The sequence below is a fragment of the Molossus molossus genome, unplaced genomic scaffold (assembly GCF_014108415.1).
Source record: "Molossus molossus isolate mMolMol1 unplaced genomic scaffold, mMolMol1.p scaffold_m16_p_11, whole genome shotgun sequence".
Lineage (NCBI taxonomy): Eukaryota > Metazoa > Chordata > Mammalia > Chiroptera > Molossidae > Molossus > Molossus molossus.
The window spans coordinates 41,811,441-41,831,515 of NW_023425346.1; the positions used below are offsets into that span (position 1 = coordinate 41,811,441).

Genomic DNA, 20,075 nt, shown 5'->3' on the forward strand with positions numbered 1-20,075 from the left:
AAGGAGAAGAGAGAGAACAAGAAATCGAAAACCTGTTTGAAACAATAGTGGCAGAAAACTTCCCTAACTTGGTGAAGGAAACAGACATACAAGTCCAGGAAGCACAGAGAGTCCCAAACAAGATGAACCCCAAGACACATCATCATCAAAATGCAAAAGGTTCAAGACAAAGAGAGAATCTTAAAAGCAGCAAGAGAAAGGCAGCTAGTTACCTACAAGGGAGTTCCCATTAGGCTGTCAGCTGATTTCTCAAAAGAAACTTTGCAGGCCAGAAGGGAGTGGCAAGAAATATTCAGAGTGATGAAAACCAAGAACCTACAACCAAAATTACTCTATCCTGCAAAGCTGTCATTTAGAATCGATGGACATACAAAAACTTTCCCAGACAAGAAAAAGTTAAAGGAGTTCATCACTACCAAACCGTTATTATATGAAATGATGAAGGGTCTTTTTGAAGAAAAAGATAAAATGTATGAACAAACAAAATGGCAATGAATACATATCTATCATCAATGGAATCTACAAACAAAATGAACAGGTAGAACAGAAACAATCTCATAGATACAAAGAACATTTTGTTGGTTGCCAGTTGGGAAGGGGCTTGGGGGAATGGGTGAAAAAGGTGAAGGGATTAAGAAGCACAAATTCATTGCTAGTCTGACAAACCTCAAAGGGAAAGGGGTTGGGGGGGTGGGAAGAAATAAACCAAAAAACTTATATGCATAACCAATGGACACAGACAATAGTGTGGGAAAAGGTGGGAGGGGGGCGGGAGTGGGGAGGAGGGGGTCAGTGGGGGAAAAAATGTGGAACATCTGTAATACATTTTACATCCAACAATAAAGATTTGGGAAAAAAACAAAAAAAATGGGCAGAGGACCTGAATAGACACCTCTCCAAACAGGACATACAAATGGCCAAGAGTCATATGAAAAAAATGCTCAACATCTCTAATCATCAGAGAGATTCAAATTAAAATGATTATGAGATATCACCTCACACCTGCCAGAATGACTACCATCAACAAATCCTCAAACAAGTGTTGGTGAGGGTGTGGAGAAAAGGGGACTCTAGCACACTGCTGGTGGGAATCCAGAATGGTGTAGCCACTATAAAAAACAATATGATGTTTCCTCAAAAAATTAAAAATGGAACTGCCATTTGACTCAGTGATCCCACTTCCTGGAATATATCCTTAGAAGCCTGAAACACCAAGCAGGAAGAATATATGTACCCCATGTTCATAGCAGCACTATTTATAATAGCTAAGATCTGGAAACAGCCCAAGTGGCTGTCAGTAGATTAGTAGTACATTTACCCAGTGAAGTACTGTGCAGCTGTAAGAAAGAAAGAAAGATCTCTTACCCTTTGAGATGACATGAAGGGACTTGGAGAATATTATGCTGAGTGAAATAAGCCAATCAGAGAAAGGCAAGTATCACATGATCTCACCTATTTATGAAACATAATGAACAAAATAAACTATCAACCAAGAGATCCAGAGTCATGTAAGTAGGGAACAGACTAACAAATCTCAGAGGGATAGGGTGTGGGAGAGGAGGAAAGAGATAAACCAAAGAATTTATATACATTTATGCACAACCAATGGACACAGACATTAGGTTGGAGAGAGCAGGAGGGTGCTGGGAGTGGGAAAAAGGGGGTCAATGGGGAAAAAAGAAGGACATCTATAATATCTTCAACAGTTAAAAAAAATATATGTATAGTATTTTCCTGATTGATTCACTAATGTTTGTTGTCCCTCAAATCTATAAGTTCCAAAAGAGAAGGAATTGTGTACATTTTTCCTCACCATTGACTCACCAATATCCAACATAGTTAAATAAATGAATGAATAAAATGCTGCTGATTTGATTACATTTTTTAAAAAAGAGGAGAGAGTGTTTTTTAAGACAATGTTGTGCACAAAATAAAATACTGGCTAATCCCAAACTAGATAGCACAAAATAGCTATTAGCACTCAGTTCAGGTTCTTGAATAAAAATAATAAGTAGAAGCACAAAAGTTAATCTAACACACACACACACACACACACACACACACACACACACACACACTCAGAATGTCTTGCTCCTGCAGCTTTGCTGTGACAAGTCTCAGATGACTCATCTTCCCAGGGTAATCCCCAGTCAAGCCTATTTTATATCATCAAACATTGATAAACATTATAAAAGGTGCTTAACTTCTGGCATCTTAGTTTTAAAACTCTAAGAGGTGAATAATTAGTCAACCAAGTAAGTCTTTTTTTAAATTTCTTATCCTCACCTGAGAATATGTTTCCATTGGTTTTTCACATAGAGTGTGAGAGAGGGAGAGAAAGAAAGAGAGGAAAACATCGATGAGAGAGAGAGAGAGAGAGAGAGAGAGAGAAGGAGAAACATCATTATGAGAGAGTCACATTGTTTGGTTGCTTCCTGCACGACCCTGACCAGGGCCAGGTATTGAACTTGAAACTGAGATATGTGGCCTTGACTGGAACTCAAACCCTCGAGTCTTTGGTCCACGGGCTGACGCTCTAAATGTTGAGCCAAACTGACCAGGGATAAGTCTTTTTTTTTTTTTGCTCTTAGAAATAACCAATAAAAATTAATCCTAGGAAGATGACAAATAAGAAATAAAGTTTGATGGGACATAATCTACTGGAACTCATTCAGAACTGTGAAGTGAGTAATGTCTGTCACTGCTGTCTCCCAATTTTCCTTCTGTAGCTTTTTAAAAAATTAATCAGGTGGACCATGCTCACTGGGCTCGCCACTCCTCTCAGCTATCAATCAACCCTTTCAATAATTTGATAAACTCACTTATTCCAAGTGCAGATGGCAGATGAGTCAATCCCAGAAATATTTCTCTTAAACATATACTGTATGACTCCACTTACACGCAGTTTTTTAAGTAGTCAAATAGACATAGAAAGTAGTTGGTGGTTGCCAGGGACTGGGTGGAGGGAGGATGAGGGGTTGTTGTTTGATGTGTTTAGTTTAGTTTTACAAGATGAAAATTGTCTGCAGACTTACTGTACAACAATGTGAATATACTTGACACCACTGGACTATGTACTTGAACATGGTGAAGACGGGGAGTTCTATACTACATGAATTTTACCTCGATTAAAAAAATCAGCACCAAATCTGCAGTGGGTGCTCAATAAATGTGTCTAAAATCCCAAAGGCCCCATTTCACACATTAACAATGAGAGGAAAATCACAAAAGAGAGCATGCCCTGTCAACACAACTGGACAGACAGATTAACAATGGGCTGTCGACGAGCAAAGAGCAAACATTTATAATTTGGGATGCATTTTAATTACTTTCACCTAAGGCCTATAACATTATTTTATTATAAAACATAAGGAGTGGAGAGGAAGTCTCAGCCTTAATTGGAGGCCATATCAGAAATAATAAATCTGGTTTACAATATTCCCATTAGCAATGAAAAAATTTCAATTCTGCACGGAAGCACCCGCTGTATGAGGCTCCAGACACATTGACTGAGCTATGTGATTAGTAGTCAATTCACAAGGCGGGCAGAGCTCAATGCAGGGACATGTCCAGGCAGGAAAGACACAAGAAGGACATGATAGAGTCTGGGCCCTCTGGAGCTGACAACTCATTTGGGAGCAGGACCTAGATCCTAGATACACATACACACACACACACACACACACACACACACACACACACACACACACACAGGCATCAGGCATCAGGCATCACTCAGGAGTAGGCACAATGAATGACTGGATATACAAAACTGAATATACAGCTGAAGAGTGGTGTCAAAGCTGTTTCTCACAGATACTTCTTATTCCAAGGGGGTTGTCCCTAAATCGAAAACTTCTCAACTCTCTTAAAAGTTGTGACACAAAAATCCCAGGTCTAGTGGAAAAATCATGGTTTTCCAAAGCCAAACCTACTTTTTGATCACTTTCTAGAATTGACATCAGCAAAAGAGAAACAAAGGCAACTCTTTGAAAACAAGATTACCTTATAGTTAAAATAGAGCCATCCTTTGGGACACGTGCCATGTCGTTTTGGTGTATCTTTCTCTTTCTCAACGGGCCAGAACTTCTTTCGCTTACAGATGCTAGGCATGGAAACTGAACACTCTTCACTAGCCCAGCGTCCTGGAGGGGAAAGGGTTAGACACGACTAGAAACAATGGTGACTTTTTGTAGGCATTCTCTATGGAGCACTACTTTTATGAAGGTCACAGTTTATCTTTTTTTTTTTTAAATCTAGAAATTGAACTAAATTTAACTACAAATGATTGAGTTCTCTAGTGACAAAAGCTATCTGGGCAAGGTGCAAAATCAGAAATTCTAATTCAGTAATGCAAATGCAAAAAAAAAAAAATTTGAACAAATACTGCATTGAAATAAAAGAACTGATTAAAGTTCTAAGAATATTTGACTTGGTTAAGGAAAATAATATTTTGTAATGTTTTTGTTTTATTTTATTATTAAAACATTTTTTTCTTTATTAATTTTAGAGAGAGAGAAAGAGAGAGGGAGAGAGATAGGGACATTGATGAGACAGGACATCAACTGGCCGCCTCCTGCATGCCCCCCACTTGGGGATTTGGCCCATAACCTGGGCATGTGCCCTGACCGACTGGTGACCTCTCGGTGCATGGGTCAACGCTCAACTACTGAGCAACACTGACCGGGCAATGTTTTTGTTTAAAAATATTCAACTTCACTGTAAAGAAAGAAAAAGGATTCTAAAATAATAGATGATTGTTTCTATTTTATAATTCCTTTGAAAATATAGTAATTTAGAAAAATTAACATACAAACTTCTAAGAAAGGAGCACTTCTTAATGCTGACCCTTAAACAAACAGACACACGTATAGACATGCCTTCAGGAAATATATCCCAAAGTCCTAGCCTTCTGGAAAACATCTTTGAATTTAGAAGAGCTATATTTTCAGAGATGATAGAATGCATTTCATTAGCATTCAAGTTATAATTTCAGCACAGGGCAAGGATGCATGTAAATGGCAAGGGCAGATTCAGTTTTCTAGAATGAGGGATATGAGCCAAAAACGTGTTGGCATTTTGAAGGAGGGGCTGGAATGCTATTTTTAATGCAGATTAGCTGGTATTCCTCCAGAATCACAAACCAGCCTTTCTGTAGGCTGTTGTGACACCTGCTGGCAAAAGGGAGCTGATTAACCACATAGGTTTTCTCTTCCTGACTTTCTCTGTAGATGCCCTTGCATCAAGGATGCTCTCCATGTTCACCCTGCTCCTGACCTGGGGCACAGGTTTGTTATGAATCTGTTGGAGTAGGGAACGTCATTACCTTTCATTGGAAAGAAAGAGTGGGTGGATATGAATAGACAATCAACCCTCCAAAAAGCACTTGTACGGATGAGTAGAATTAAAAAAATCCGTGTTCAATATACATGTACTTGTAACTCCCAGTTACAAACAGTTGGTGTTCTAAGTCAAGCAGCAACCAATAGTAGGTATTTAAAAAAAAGAAAAAAGAATACTGAATTCAATGAAATTTTTTTCTTAAATGGGAAATTGGAAGTAAATTTCCCAGAGGTTAAATATCTGGCCAATTATAAATTGGATACTAGGAAGAGATGTAAAAAATGGGCTCATATTGAAATTTTATAGTGAATGGTATTTGGCAGATATATTTTTGACCAGTTTCAAAGGACCTTTTTTTGATGCTGTTTTAGTTCTTGAGGAAGGACTTATCTGGATGTAAATTAATTTCAAGAACATGAATTCATGGGATAAACAGAGGAATGGCCATTCTTAAACCTTAAGATGATGAAATTGAACACATTCAATTCAAAAGCAAAATAACCAAAGAAAACGTTCTCGCTGAGCTAATGCAATGAAAAGGAGATTTCAAGCCTCCTGAAAATGATCAGTTTGAATTTTCCAAAATAGATGAATAGAAAACCTGTTATGGAGGAAATGAAGCCACATCTCTGGCTCTGATTATTCATAGCTCCTTCTCTTCCTTTGTCCCAGTTCTGGTATATTACTGGTGCCCCATCTCTCCAGCTGCAGGAAAATAAAAAATGTTAAGGTCTTCTCTCATTCTGCATGTTCAATCTTCAACAGCATTCTTGGTGTATTGGGGTATGGATTGAAGGTATAATATTTTATTAAATAAAAAAAAAAATACTCATGTCTTGGGTCAGGGAAATGAAAATTGATAAGCTAAAGATAATGTTTGAAGGCTACTCAACAAATTGATCACTGAGATCTAGTCCAATCACTCTGATAATAAAACCTGTCAAATAAAATTAAATGCCAGTTAATCTAGGTCCATACCGAAATTCACCATTAGCTCTTTCTTCTTGAAGTCCAATCCACCAATTTACACCAAACTTTGATAGCTATTTAAAAAGAAAAAAAAAGTCAGCATTTATTCTTTTTGTTTTCCCTTTTCATTATTAAGATTAATGGGGTTGCTGTTAATAGCTTTCTATTCTTCAGTATTTTACCCAATTATTAAAGTAGACTACACTAAGGCCCAGAATCTTGAGAAAACCTGAAACTTCATTATTCTAAAATATTCTCTCCTCATTATGAAGGAAAATTAGAATAAATATTGAAAATAATTTTAATTTCACACAATATGCAATATCTTTCTTATAACTTTCCCTATGTATTTAAAAGTAAATTTTCTCTTATAATAGGGTTTTTAAAAGTAATATTGTAAAGTAAAACACAGTGTGGATTTCTTTTTTACTAAGAATGCTCAGTGATTTATAGTAGCTCATTGTACATGTTACTGTATTTGGAAAACAATTCACAGCAGAAAGACATCTTTCACAGTAGAAAGATTTGAGTTTTAGAGATTGGTCTGGTAAGCTGAGTAGTAGCACCTTCTCCTCTCTAATCGAATAGTCAACACAATATCAGACAAAAGAATACTACAGAATTCCTGTGTTTGACAACTAAAACGTCAGCGTTTATGTGTTTTATTAATTTTACACTATTATTTATCACACAGATCTCAGTACAATAAGGTATAAAATCCAAACCCACACGTGCACGCACACATATGCACACAAACACATTAGAACAGACGTAGCACTGGACCTATGAAATTCCCTCCTCAACTATAAAAGTGGAAGAGGCAGTAAGGATTTCCCTAAAATGCCTGAATCAATATACTTTATTGTTTGTGTGCTGTGTGAGTAAAATGCAACTCAACTTTTTATGCTAAAAACTTATTTTGAAGGCATTATATATTTAAACTCGCACTTCCATTTTTTTGGTAAAGACTTGAGAATACATGTCAAGACATAAATATATATTTCCATATGAATTTCAGAAGGTCATGAAACAAAACCCTGTAGCTCTCTAACATTCTAACTGATGAACAGGTATTTTTACTCCTTAAACAGGGTGGCTGTCTGCCATATCAGCGATTTGAGAACAATGGGAGATGGAGCAACTATAATTTTGTATCCCCAAGGTGTTGTTTCATGAACGTGTGCTTACACACTGAATTTAGATTCCCATCGTCAGACCTTGGAATGGGCCCACTGAGACTGGCTATGAACTTGGTGGGAGAAGCACAGCGATTTCATTCAATCGAAAGAGGTCTTACGCGCAGCAATAGTGGAAATCATGGCCTGATTGTTCGCTGTGCCTATTAAGGACCTTTAAGGAGAAATGATAACTACTGCATCTTAAGTGGCATATTTAGTACCACCTCTATAATAGCATGGTGATCCCCACATGGCACATCATAACCTGTTGTGATATGAAACAGAACTTCACAGGACACACTAGAAGATACCCAGAGTGAAAAATCCAATATAAAAGATGGTTGTTCTTTATATGCATGTATGCATGAACAATGAACATGGACAACAAAGCTGGGGACATGGCAGGGAGAGAGGGGGAGGGAGGAATCAGTGGGGGAAAAAGGAGAAACATCTGTAACAAAAATTAATTAATAAAAAAAAAAGAAAAAGATGGTTCTAAATTTTAGCATAGGTATAAAAACCACAACAATAGAAGACATGAATATTCTTTGTGTAGAAGAATATTAAAAATGTGATATGCCCATGGATTTTATAATACCAATTATGTTTTATTACAGACAACAGCCATTCTAGATAGCATCATATGGGAAGAACACTTACCAAAAATAAAGAAAACACATTAATCACTAAATGACATAAGGAAGAACGACCCATCATCTCTTAAACTGTCTCCCTAAAAATAGCAAAACCAAGTAATTTAAGGGTTTAAAGCACATGCTTTTAGAAAATGACTAATAACTTTGATATATTTTTTGTTAGAAATATTTAGAAATAAAATTTTAAAAATAAGAGTAAAACAAAATTTCAAAATGCAAATATTGTCCAGCGCAACATAAAAATGTTAGTCTGAAGAACACATTGGCTAGTAGTTCATGTCAAAGAACTCCTAAAGAGCTTGTAGCTTTTTACTTTTTGGGGGCATTGATCTGACAAACAAGATGGTTCAAAAAACAGGTACTCAAAAATTCACTCTCATTACACCTTGTGGTCTTCTGTTATTCAAAGAGAAAATACTGACTCATCGGTTTTCCAAGATGGACATACTTCGTTAAAAAAAATTCTGCTTCAGATTTTTAAAATTGTGTCCAACTTTCTTTTTCAATAGTTAGTTCTTCTTCCCAACTAAAAGTTATTTTTGTTTTTCACATTTCTAAGTTACTAACTCTTCATAGCGGACCTATACAATGCATATGCAATTAAAAAGAACATTTAATGACTTGTTCTGATTCTTCCTATATTTATAGGTTAGTTGTGCCACCAAAGTGGGTAGTATGACCTCTACATGTTTAGTTCTTCATCCTGGAATAAAATAACTTCTGGACTGATTCATTCCAGTAAGATGTTTTTAGATATGGAATTTCTTACTTATGAAATGGAAATGGTCAGCATAAATATCACCACTACCACCACCAAAAAGTGCCTAACACGGCCACAGATTACACAGAAATAAAAATTGCTTTAGAAATCTACAGCTTGGTTTTTTCTAAATTGATGCCCTTCCCACTTGGCCCACTTGCCCCTGTCTTAGTCTCCACATCCTAGAGCATCACAAGAACTTTACTTTGTAGCACAATGCCACATTAGATCAGTCAGCTGCTCGCCCATAATACTGACAAGGCAACTTTAAAAAAAAATTTAATCCTCACCCAAGGATATTTTTCCATTTATCTTCAGATAGAGTAGGAGGGAGAGAGGGAAAGGAAGAGAGAGAGAGAGAGAGAGAAAGAGAGACAGAGACAGAGAAGAGAAAGACACATCAATGTGAGAGAGACATCGATTGGCTGCCTCCCACACAAACCCCAAATGAACCCGAGATTCTGGTCTGTGGACCAATGCTCTAACCGCTAAGCCAAACCGGCCGGGGCTGAAAGGGCATTCATTCTGTATTAACATCATCACAAGTTGGGTAACAATTTTGCCATATAAGAGACACCACAGGATTGTTTGGTTTGTAATCATGACAAGATCTAGTCTTCAGTAAGATCATGGAATTGACTTTGACTTCTGAAACTGCTAAACCTATGGGTTTACTATTCCCTGTATGGAAGGTATTAACTTCGCCATCCCTACTGCTTCCCAGCCACAGAAGACTGGGAGAGAGAAATAAGGGAAGGTTGAAGAGAGAAGACCTGCAGATGTTCCCAGGAGAGCTAAACCGTTGGAATGATCAGAGAAGCCCTTCATTGTTCACGTCTGAGAGAGAGCGGGTGCCACCTTCTGGGGGAGGGTTTTAGAACTAGCATGTTAATATAAAGGAGACACTGTGCTCTCATATATCCCTGATGCTTCTATTTTGCTGCCAGCAAAGGGTTTTTGTTTGTTTATTTTTAAAGATATTGTAGGTCAGATGGCCTGGGTTCACTTCCAAATTCCACCACTTAACGGCTGTGTTACCACGTTGCTTCACCTCCGTGGAGTCTTAGCTTCCTCATCCGTACAATGTACTAATAACACTTCCCACAGAGAGTTCTTCAAAGATAAAATGCCATTAAGCGTTAGTACTCAGCACAATGCCCGCCACTGTTACAATCAGTATTGGCCAAATACAAGCTCCGTATGGTCTGTGCACTCTGCTATGTTGATAGATTGGTTTTCAGCCATTCATCTGATGTTTTGTTATTGCCACCTGGGTGAAGAGTCTGCTGTCTAGCTAAAGAAAAACATATTTTCTGACATCACAATATGTAATCTATTGATATTAACGTTACGGTTTGGCTTGAGTGTTCTCTTTGCAGTAGCGGAGGGGATAAAATGCGTTGACTGCCACCCAGCCTCCATGGGACCGTGGGGCTGTCACTTAACCCCACGTCTCAGTTTTCCATGGGAATTCAGTAGTAGTCCTGACCTGCCTGAACCTCACAGGCGATGTTGGCATCACACAGGGTGACAGAAGTGGGAAAGCCCCATGAGCCGAGAGGGGGCCATTTCTCTTACAAGTAAGAACACTTCAATACAGAGCTTCATTTAAAAAGTCAATCGACAAACATAAAAACATGATGGAATGATAAAGGTTTCCTGGAGATCATGAAATAATGTTAAATTATAAAAAGAAAAAAAGAGGCTTTGTCTTACTTTCAAGGATTTCCTAGGGAACACTGGGAGTGAGGTTTTCCGCCCTTTGAAACCCTGGTGATTTGTACATACTACTCCTGTCTACTTACTACATCGTGTGAGTTCCAGCTTTAAAAAAAAAAAAAAAAAAGCCCTGGCCGATTTGGCTCAGCAGTTAGAGCGTCGGCCTGTGGTCCAGAGAGACCCGGATTCGGTTCCCGCTAAGGGCGCGTACCTCGGTTGCAGTTTGTCCCCGGCCCTGGTTGGTTGTGCGGGTGCCAGCCACTCGATGTGTCCCTTCACGTCGATGTTTCTTTCCCTCTCTCTCCCTCCCACTCTATCTGAACAAAAAATGAAAAAATGTCCTCGGGTGAGGATAAAAAAAAAAAAATTTGTGTCCTTCACATTGTCTTTTTTTTTATCCTCATCCGAGGACATTTTTTCCATTTTTGTTCAGATAGAGTGGGAGGGAGAGAGAGGAAGAGAGAGAGAAACATCGAGGTGAAAGGGACACATCGGGTGGCTGCTTCCCTCATGACCCAACCAGGGCCGGGGACAAACTGCAACCGAGGTACATGCCCTTAACAGAAACCGAACCCGGGTCTCTCTGGACTGCAGGCTGATGCTCTAACCGCTGAGCCAAACTGGCCAGGGCAGTGTCCTTCACATTTTTGTGTCTTTGACAAATATCACAATGCGTGACACATACCCATTGCTCCATAAATACTTGTTAAAGAAATACAGTGAAAATGTACTTTAATCCCTGGTGGTCTATTTCATTATTTAACAGGTTCCACATGCTTATTTCTCACTAGCCTAGCTCCTCAAAAGAGTAAGTCTAGTCTTTTTCTATCTTTAGTTGAAATGGAAAACCACTACTGCTCAGCCGGTGTGGTTCAGTGGATTGAGCGTTGTCCCATGGACTGAGAGATCTCGGTTTGATTCCCAGGTTGTGGGCTCAGTGGATCCCAGTGGGGAGGGAGGGTGTAGGAGGCAACCAATTAATGTTTCTCTCTCACATTGATGTTTCTATCTCTCTCCCTTCCTCTCTCTCTCTAAAAAAATCAATAAAAACATATTTTAAAAAAAAGCGGAAAACCACTCCTTAGCCATTTTCTGTATATTGAGTCTTTACAAACTTAAAAATATTGTAATCTTGTAAGTAAAAATATTATATTCTTGTAATGGTAAAACAGCCAGGCATCCCCCAGATACCCCTTGTCCCTTGTTTGTGCTTTATTTTTCTCCATGCCATTTATCCACTCATTTTTTTTCTAAAATACTGTGTAATTCTATTTACTTGTAGTATTGATTATGATCTTTCTTCCCAGACTAGACTGTAATCTCTAAGAGGACAGGAGTTTTGGTCTGTTTTAATCACTGATAGAGCCTGAATTCCTAGAAGAGTAGACTCAATAAATATGTGTGGAATGTTTGAATGAACTTCATAAAAGCAACACAACTCTACTTACTCATTATTGTTACTAGTGAAGAACGAAAGAAGTGAAATGACAGATCAACACAGTAAACCTATGTTTCCATCCCCCCGCCGCTTTTTTTTTTTTGGTACATGCCCCTAGCCACTAGGTCTAGTGGGAACTGAACCCGGGACTCTGTGGTCTGCAGGCCGAGCTCCAACTGCTGAGCCAAACTGGCCAGGGCTCCATTTCCTTCTCTTAATCTCTATAACAGAAAAAACCAATTCTCAAAAATCTATGGCTTTTAATGAAACTTAAATGTCTGAAGTAAGATTAAAAAAAAAAAAAAATCCCCCAAGGACAGAAGGAGCTAGTTCTAAATTTCTCATGGTTAGTTGCATTCAAGTACCATTCTTATTTTGCTGTGGATGAATTCTTGCTCATGTGCAGAATTAATTGTGAGAAGATCACTGTGCAGCCAGCCACAGACAAACTCGAAGGTGGACCATTCTGAGGCATAAGTATGAAAAAGGTACTCTGCATCCTGATAAAAGAGCCAGGGTGCATCTGAAAAGCAAATAAACAATGCAAATAATGCAAAAAAGTATTGAGCAATATAGTGCAGACTTAAATAGCATAGGCTATGGTGGACCCCAAATTTGAAATTTGGTCAGTTAGCATTGAAAAAAAAAAAAATGTGTGTGTAAGTATATTTATACACATAAATAAATATATAACTTGCTCATTTTCCTTGGTCTGTCTCACATGAGAAACCTTCATTTGTATCCAAAGTTCTGAGACAGACACAGATTTCAAAATCATGTGTCACGGAAATGGAGTTAAGCTATGATATTGGTCTTTTAATCATATTTAATGACATTAATCAATTTTCTTATTATTAGTTATTTGTTAATTTGAACAAATTTGTTCTAGATTGACATAAGAAAAGAGGCTTGATTGGAGAACTGTGATGGTATATAATAGCACATAATTAGAAGTTCAAGAACTGCTGGATAGTTCTTACCGTATTGGTACCAGGGTGGAATCTTGGGTCTCACATCTGCAAAGTGAAAGCAAACCACCTTGAGCAACCTTTCTTCACAGATGTGCTCTCTCTGAATTACTTCAGCTCTAAACACAATATTTTGTACTTCGCCTTTTAAAAGATCATTTAAAAACCAAGTACTTCATGCTGTTTGAAATATGGTTAGTTCTCATACTTAAGGAGGAGGCTCTGATTAAAGGAAGGACGTGAACACTTGTTGAGGGCCTACTGTGTGTCACACACTGCTAGGTGCTTACTCATTTGACAAGTAATTTTGCTTGCTTGTAATGTCACCATGACATTTCTTCCAGGCTGTACTCACACAATACAGTACGATGTAGTCAGTTATCCTCATTTCCCACAAACTGACTTAGTGTTCTGCGCTAGGGCCATCTTTTATTAATTTTTTTATTTTTATTTTTAGCCTCACCTGAGGACATTTTTTTTCGTTTTTTGTTCAGATAGAGTGGGAGGGAGAGAGAGAAAGAGAGAGAAAAACATCGACGTGAAAGGGACACATGGAGTGGCTGCCACCCGCACAACCCAACCAGGGCCGGGGACAAACTGCAACTGAGGTACATGCCCTTAGCGGGAACCGAACCCGGGTCTCTCTGGACCGCAGGCCAACGCTCTAACCGCTGAGCCAAACCGGCCAGGGCTAGGGTCATCTTTATTCATTCTCCTGCGATACGTTCTCTGCTAAAATAGTGCAGTTTGGTTCATCATGAAGGTTGTTGGTTGTGATCCAAGATGCTTGCATTTTAGATCCCTGTAACTCTTCACTTGGAAAAATGCTTTCAAGTATTAGAAAGAAAACATATAGTAAAGAGCTTATTAATATTTTTACCTCTTGGAATTTTGCATATCCATTCACGTTTGGAACCACAGTGCGAGGGCAGCAATGTTTTGTTTGCTTTATAAACAGCACAATTTCGTGTGTCATCTCCAAAGTAAGTATTGTCTAAAAATGAAGAGACAACCTGCAACAGATGAAGTTCATTATTCCTTAACGACAATTCCCTCGCAAAAAGTTTCCAAAGATCATACAAGGCACCCTTGTAAATAAACTGTGATAGACTTCCGGAGGAAGCTTCAGAAATCTCTGGATGTGATTCCAGTTAAAGGCAGTTCCCCATTTGTGAAGAACAAGCTAATCCAATTTCAGCATTTTTCCTTAAAGACACTTTTTGTCTTAAAAAGAGTCACGCTACTCCTTTCTCCAGAGAAACAAGGGGACGGATGCTTCCTTCTGAACCCACCCTGCTCCCGCACTCGCAGGACGGGCCGCCCTGGGATCCTCAGCAAACTTCTTAGGGGCTCAGGGACTTGTCAGACTGGGGTCTCACTTTTGATATAGATTCTTTTGTATAGACACTAAGCTTTTAGCTTCTACTTGCTAAATCCTAAGTCACCACTAGCTTTAATCAGAACATTATCTGGCATGCTCCATGAATTATCACACAACAGGGGTATTCAATTAGCATTCAACTTGCTCAATAATTTAATGACTATGTAACAGAAGAGTGGATGGACCGCAAGTAAAATTAGGGTAAAAATTTGGGAAAAAGAGCATGGTTTGAAATTATTTGTATCCCTCTTCAAACATGTCAGGCAACAACTCATCTAACTTCCACATATGCAAGCTCCAACTCAGAGAATAGCAAGTTGGAATACTTATTTTATCTAGTGGATGAGGAACTCAGTGCCCTGCTTCCTGGCTTTAACTCCTTTGTACTGAACCAAATGATCTATCCCTCTTCTATTACTAATGAGTTTGTTTTACTAAAACGAAATGGAACGTTCTCAATCCCTACGTACCACACGTCATCAAGTGCTATATTGACGCTAACCACCCAACTCTGCCATGTGCTGGCAGGTCAACCCTGTTATGCTCCTGCCTTCTGGGCCTCTGTTCTTCATCAGAAAACTAGAGGAGTGGGGCTGGGTGATCTTTTTTTAAAAAATATGTTTTTATTGATTTTTTTCTTTTTAAGAGAGAGAGGAAGGGAAAGAGAGATAGAAACATCAACGTGAGAGAGAAGCTTCGATCGGCTGCCTCCTGCATGCTCCCTACTGCGGATCAAGCCTACAACCCGGGCATGTGCCCTGACCGGAAACGGAACAGGGACCTCTCAGTTCGTGGGAGGACACTCCATCCACTGAGCCACACCGGCGGCGCAGGGCTGGGTGATCTTTAAGATCTCTCCCCGCTCTCCGGTCCTGAGGCCCTTTCAGAGAAAGAGTACATGGGTAGGAGCTTAATTTTTTTTACTTGCATGCCCTTATTATTTTCTTCTCACCATTAGCATATAGCTTTTCCACAAATCTCTTCCTTGACACAAATCTGAACGCTATTTTTGTTGCGGGCCTAGAGTTCCCGTTTCTCTATTGATCTTTGCTATTACGAAGTTTAGCTACTGCCAGCTAGGAGACATTGTAACATTGTGGCGTTGGAGGCAGGCATCCTGTGCACCCGCCCTGGCTCTCCTATGTATTATTTGAGGCACACTGTTTAATCATATCAGTACTCACTGCATTGAATTATGTTAAGGATGGAACGGGACCATGCAGGAGTGCACTCAGCTCAGAACCGAGACAGACTTAGCGTCAACAAACAGGAGCCGCAGCAAGTGCTCACTGCGGCTGCGCCTGGCCGCCCCGTCCCCCGGGTGCAGCTGGAGGGCTCGATGCCGCCTGTACCTCGCAAGGACCCCATTTCAATCTGGGACATTGCTTCTGTCTTCTTCCCTATCCTCTCAAGAAAAATGTGAGAATTCCTCATTGCACCTGAAAAAAATATGTAGGGGTGTGTTCCCTCTTTTCTTCGCACAGGTTTTTTCAAGTATGAGGCTGACTGAAAATCGAGTCTTTCTTTTTCCTTCCAAACAACTTGCTCTGGCTGAGAAGGAGGTGCTATTTTTAAGACTGGCATTTCCCTTCTTTTAGAGTGAGATAAACCAAAAATCACTCTTTTCGTTGTGACACGGACGAGGGTCCCACAGTCACAGGAGAGGAAGCCTGGTATTATTTTAAAGAGCAGTGGCTTCTTTGTGGAGATTGTTCCCAGGTAGATGGTTTGAGGACCTTTCTGGAGACTTGGATTCCTTTTCAGGATGAGCTCCTACAGCCGGCCTCAGAGCTATTGGGCTAGCAAAGTTTCCCAGTTACTGCTGGTATGACTCTGCTGGCACCAAGGTCTCGTGTAGCTTCTGATTTGGGCCTGAGTCATGGGAAATAGGGTCATTATTTTCAGGGTCATTTGGTTGGTTTACCAAGTGGTTCCAGGGCCCCCCGTTTCGAATTTATTTCCTTCTCCTGGTTTGGAAAGACTTACAGGTGTTCCATCAGACCACTCCCAAGAGTCAGCATTCAGGGGGTTTCTTTTATTAAATCCAATCCAGAACTGCCTTTCCTCTGTCCTGTGAAGAGAAGAAGCAAAAACGTGGCCTTCCCCACTGAATTCACAATATTATGAAAAAGGCTCAAGTCAGTTTTTAAAGGTGCAGGAAATAGCTGACGCGACTGGCGGGGTTGGTCAAGTCAAACAAACGTGTATTGAGCATCCCCACGTGCAAAACCTGAGGTCTGAAATGAGCTGAGCGGAGATTTAACCCTGTTTCCGATTTTCTTTGGTTGACATTTTGCTACTTGACTATTTATACTACTTCACAATGCTTTGATGTGGGGCTGTTTTGTCACATGCTCATGTATTCTCTGAAGGTTAAGCACCACCACCCATGTTTATTAAAAGGCACACGGCAGGTTTGAGGTTTTTGTTTGGATCCCAATATAAATGTTTCCACAGCGAATCAGCCTGGGGCACAGTGGGTTAGCTTCGGCTGTCCCACCAGGTTAGACTTGGCAAGAAGCCCCAAGTCACCCCACGGAGGACTCAACAGATCAAACAAGAACACCTATTTGTACACTGAGCCATCTCACTAAGACTGTTTTCTGGGATTAATCTTGAAAATCTAAAGGTTTATAAATTCAGAGGTTGTGACAGGTGTTTCTTTTCCTTATGCAGAGACTCCAACCTATTCTGGAGGACACCTTTCTCAGATGTTTGAGCTCCTCTGCCTGACGATACAAAAGGAAGTGAAATGTGACTTAGAAAACCTGAGAGATCACGGGGCGCGGCTGGTCACTGCCTTGCGTTCAAGGCGTGGAAGGCGAGAGTGCTGCCTCCCGGTTCCGCGGCCGCCTCAGTCTCCACGTGCAGGCTGGAGATCACCCTCTGGGATGGAGGACTTTACTCCTCTCCTCACTACATTCAGCAATCTACAGTTTTCCTGCTATATTCTGGCTCCTAGAGAAACTGGTCTTTATTGTCTCTCCATCAATTTCCTACAATCGTAAAATTTCTAATAATGTCATAATATAGAAATAAAATAGAAATAGAAAAACAGTGCCACGGGAAGGCGAGGTATGTATGCTAACTTTGAGAACTGGTTTATTTGCTGTAACGAAGCATCAGATTTCGCTGAACTCCTTGGCAGGCAGGGCAAAAGGAAAACATACATTATAAAGCTTTTGTGATTAGGTAATGAAAATCAATAACTTGCTAGATGCTTCACACTGAATTAGCTAGAAATTCCAAGCATGAGAACTTAGGTAAATAGAAATGACCTTTGATCTTACAGCAAACGTGGGAACAATTTGCATGTGGTTGTTTCCTACAGCAAAGCCCACTGTATATAAACATGCAAGTGAATTTTGCAAGTGGCTCAAGTCATGAAGCGCGGTTACAACTTAGAACAACAGAGATGATCACATATCCCTTGGATCTGTGGCCCCGACCCTGGCTAACAGCTCAGTTAACCAGGAAGCTTCTTGAACTTTTCTTCAGTCTCAGAGAATCTGAGACCGGAAGGCTCTGTGTGAAAAGGTATCCTGAGAGCGTGATCATCAGCAGGTTTGGGATCCTAGGCTCAGGTCAGTGTTTCCTGCAGAGACTAGGGATTCTATGGGATGTTGATAAGTGTTCTAAAAAAAAAGAGTTTTGTGGTCAGAGGAAGTGCTTCCGTCTAGAAGTCTTTATAATATTAAAGTATGTGGCACATTTCCAAGATTGTACATTGCTTTGCAAACATATTTGACCACAGGATCTGCCTACTTCCCCCACAGAGTATTTTATAAGACACACATTGAGGAGATAGTACCAGACTCCCCTTTTAAGGTCATTTTTGTAGATTTTGGAGATGGATAATTTGATAGATGTTACATATTAACTTTCCTTCGGCAGCAATTTTCAAACTTTTTCAGCTCACAGCACACATAAACGAATGACTAAAATTTTGCGGCTCACCAAAAAATATATTTTTTTGCAGATGTGACCCAAAAAAAGGTATAATTTTCTTTAAAAAATTGTTTTTTCTTCATTGATTTTAGAAAGAGAGAGGAAGGGTGAGGGAGAGAGAGATAGAAACATCGATGTGAGAGAACATTGATTGGCTGCCTCCTGCATGTCCCCCACTGGGGATCAGGCCCACAACCTGGGCATGTGCCCCGACTGGGAATCAAACCGGCGACCGCTCAGTGCATAGGTCGATGCTCAACCACTGAGCCACACCGACTGGATAAAAAAAAGGTATAATTTTCATTCATTCACACTGGATGGCTATTGTGTTGGCTGTCGTTATTTTTAAATTTCACAATCTGAGGGAAAAGAGGTCAGTGCCCCTGACTGAACAGTCAGGTAATGCATGTTTTAACAATTCTTGTGGCTCACCAGTGTGCCACAGTTGAAAACTGCTGTCTTACAGGATTGTCCCAAAGGAAACTTACAAGGAAGGTTAGGATTTTCCTCAAAAAACAGTTCTGGATTTACTCTGAGATTCAGGCAAGTGTTTCATAGAACCTCCAGATTCCAGAACTTGTAGCAGAGTAGCTGGTCTTACATTTGTTTTCATTAAATAAATGTACGAAGCTATGGAGGGGTGACCTCTAGTTTACAACATCCTCGGGCAGGATTCTGTCTGTCACACCCATTGGAATTGTTTGTCTGCTGTGCATAGAACAGTGCCTCTTTCGTAAAAAATATGCCCGAAAGGGATGCTGACTGACAAGAACATTCTAGAGAGAGGCCAAGAGCTGGGAAGACTTACTCTCAGAGGACATGGTGACTGTCTTCAAATATTTGAAAATAGATTAGACTTGACCTATATTGCTCTGGCTTACTAGAAAGTTCTTTTTTTTTTTTTATCCTCACCTGAGGACATTTTTTAATTTTTTGTTCAGATAGAGTGGAGGGAAAGGGAAGAGGAGAGAGAAACATCGACATGAAAGGGACACATTGAGTGGCTGCCACCTGCACGACCCATCCAGGGCCGGGGACAAACTGCAACAGAGGTACGTGCCCTTAGTGGGAACCGAACCGGGGTCTCTCTGGACCTCAGGCTGACTCTCTAACCGCTGAGCCAAACTGGCCAGGGCGAAAGTTGTTCTTTGAAACCAGCCTTTGCGGTGGGATAAATGGTGCGGGAAGGAGACTTGACTTGGGGTGGTAAACACACAGTACCACAGATGATGCATTGTAGAATTGCATACCTGAAACCTATATAATTTTATTAACCAGTCACCCCAATAAATTCAGTTTGAAAACAAGAACAAACCCAGCCTTTAAACATGAAATGGCTTCTTTCTGCCAAGTAAGGCGCACTCTGCAGCAGAGGGGAGGCACGCAGGCAGTGGATGACCCGGGATGGAGTAGAAGGACTTCCCGCAGGTGGGTGGGAGATATCTCAAGATCACATGCTTTTTCCTATTTAAACTTAACTGACTTTCTAACTCTACGGAATTCAAGATTCTGTAAATTTGCAAGATGGATGCAGATAAGTGAACATGTTTCCTCAAATGTAAAAAAAAAGGGAGATTTGGACTAGAATTTTTAAACCAGTGGGACTTTGATTATTTTTCAAACAAATCTTACATGCACTTAATTATATACAAAGTAACTAGAAATTGAGCTGGTTGGAGCTGCTCTGCTGAGTCAGTGACAAGGAACCAGGAGTT

General features: G+C 40.0%; 1 protein-coding gene across 1 annotated transcript in view; it reads right to left on the reverse strand.

Moving 5' to 3' along the window:
* The window catches only part of PLA2R1 (phospholipase A2 receptor 1), a 113,511-nt gene that overhangs the window by 25,434 nt on the left and 68,002 nt on the right, over positions 1 to 20,075 (reverse strand). Inside the window, exons 14-20 of the mRNA XM_036254539.1 lie at positions 16,399 to 16,483; positions 13,912 to 14,044; positions 13,044 to 13,079; positions 12,429 to 12,586; positions 6,322 to 6,386; positions 5,945 to 6,048; positions 4,006 to 4,145 (exon numbers count right to left, since the gene is read on the reverse strand). Of these exons, the coding sequence (XP_036110432.1) occupies positions 4,006 to 4,145; positions 5,945 to 6,048; positions 6,322 to 6,386; positions 12,429 to 12,586; positions 13,044 to 13,079; positions 13,912 to 14,044; positions 16,399 to 16,483 (721 nt within the window). The remainder of the gene's footprint in view (positions 1 to 4,005; positions 4,146 to 5,944; positions 6,049 to 6,321; positions 6,387 to 12,428; positions 12,587 to 13,043; positions 13,080 to 13,911; positions 14,045 to 16,398; positions 16,484 to 20,075) is intronic.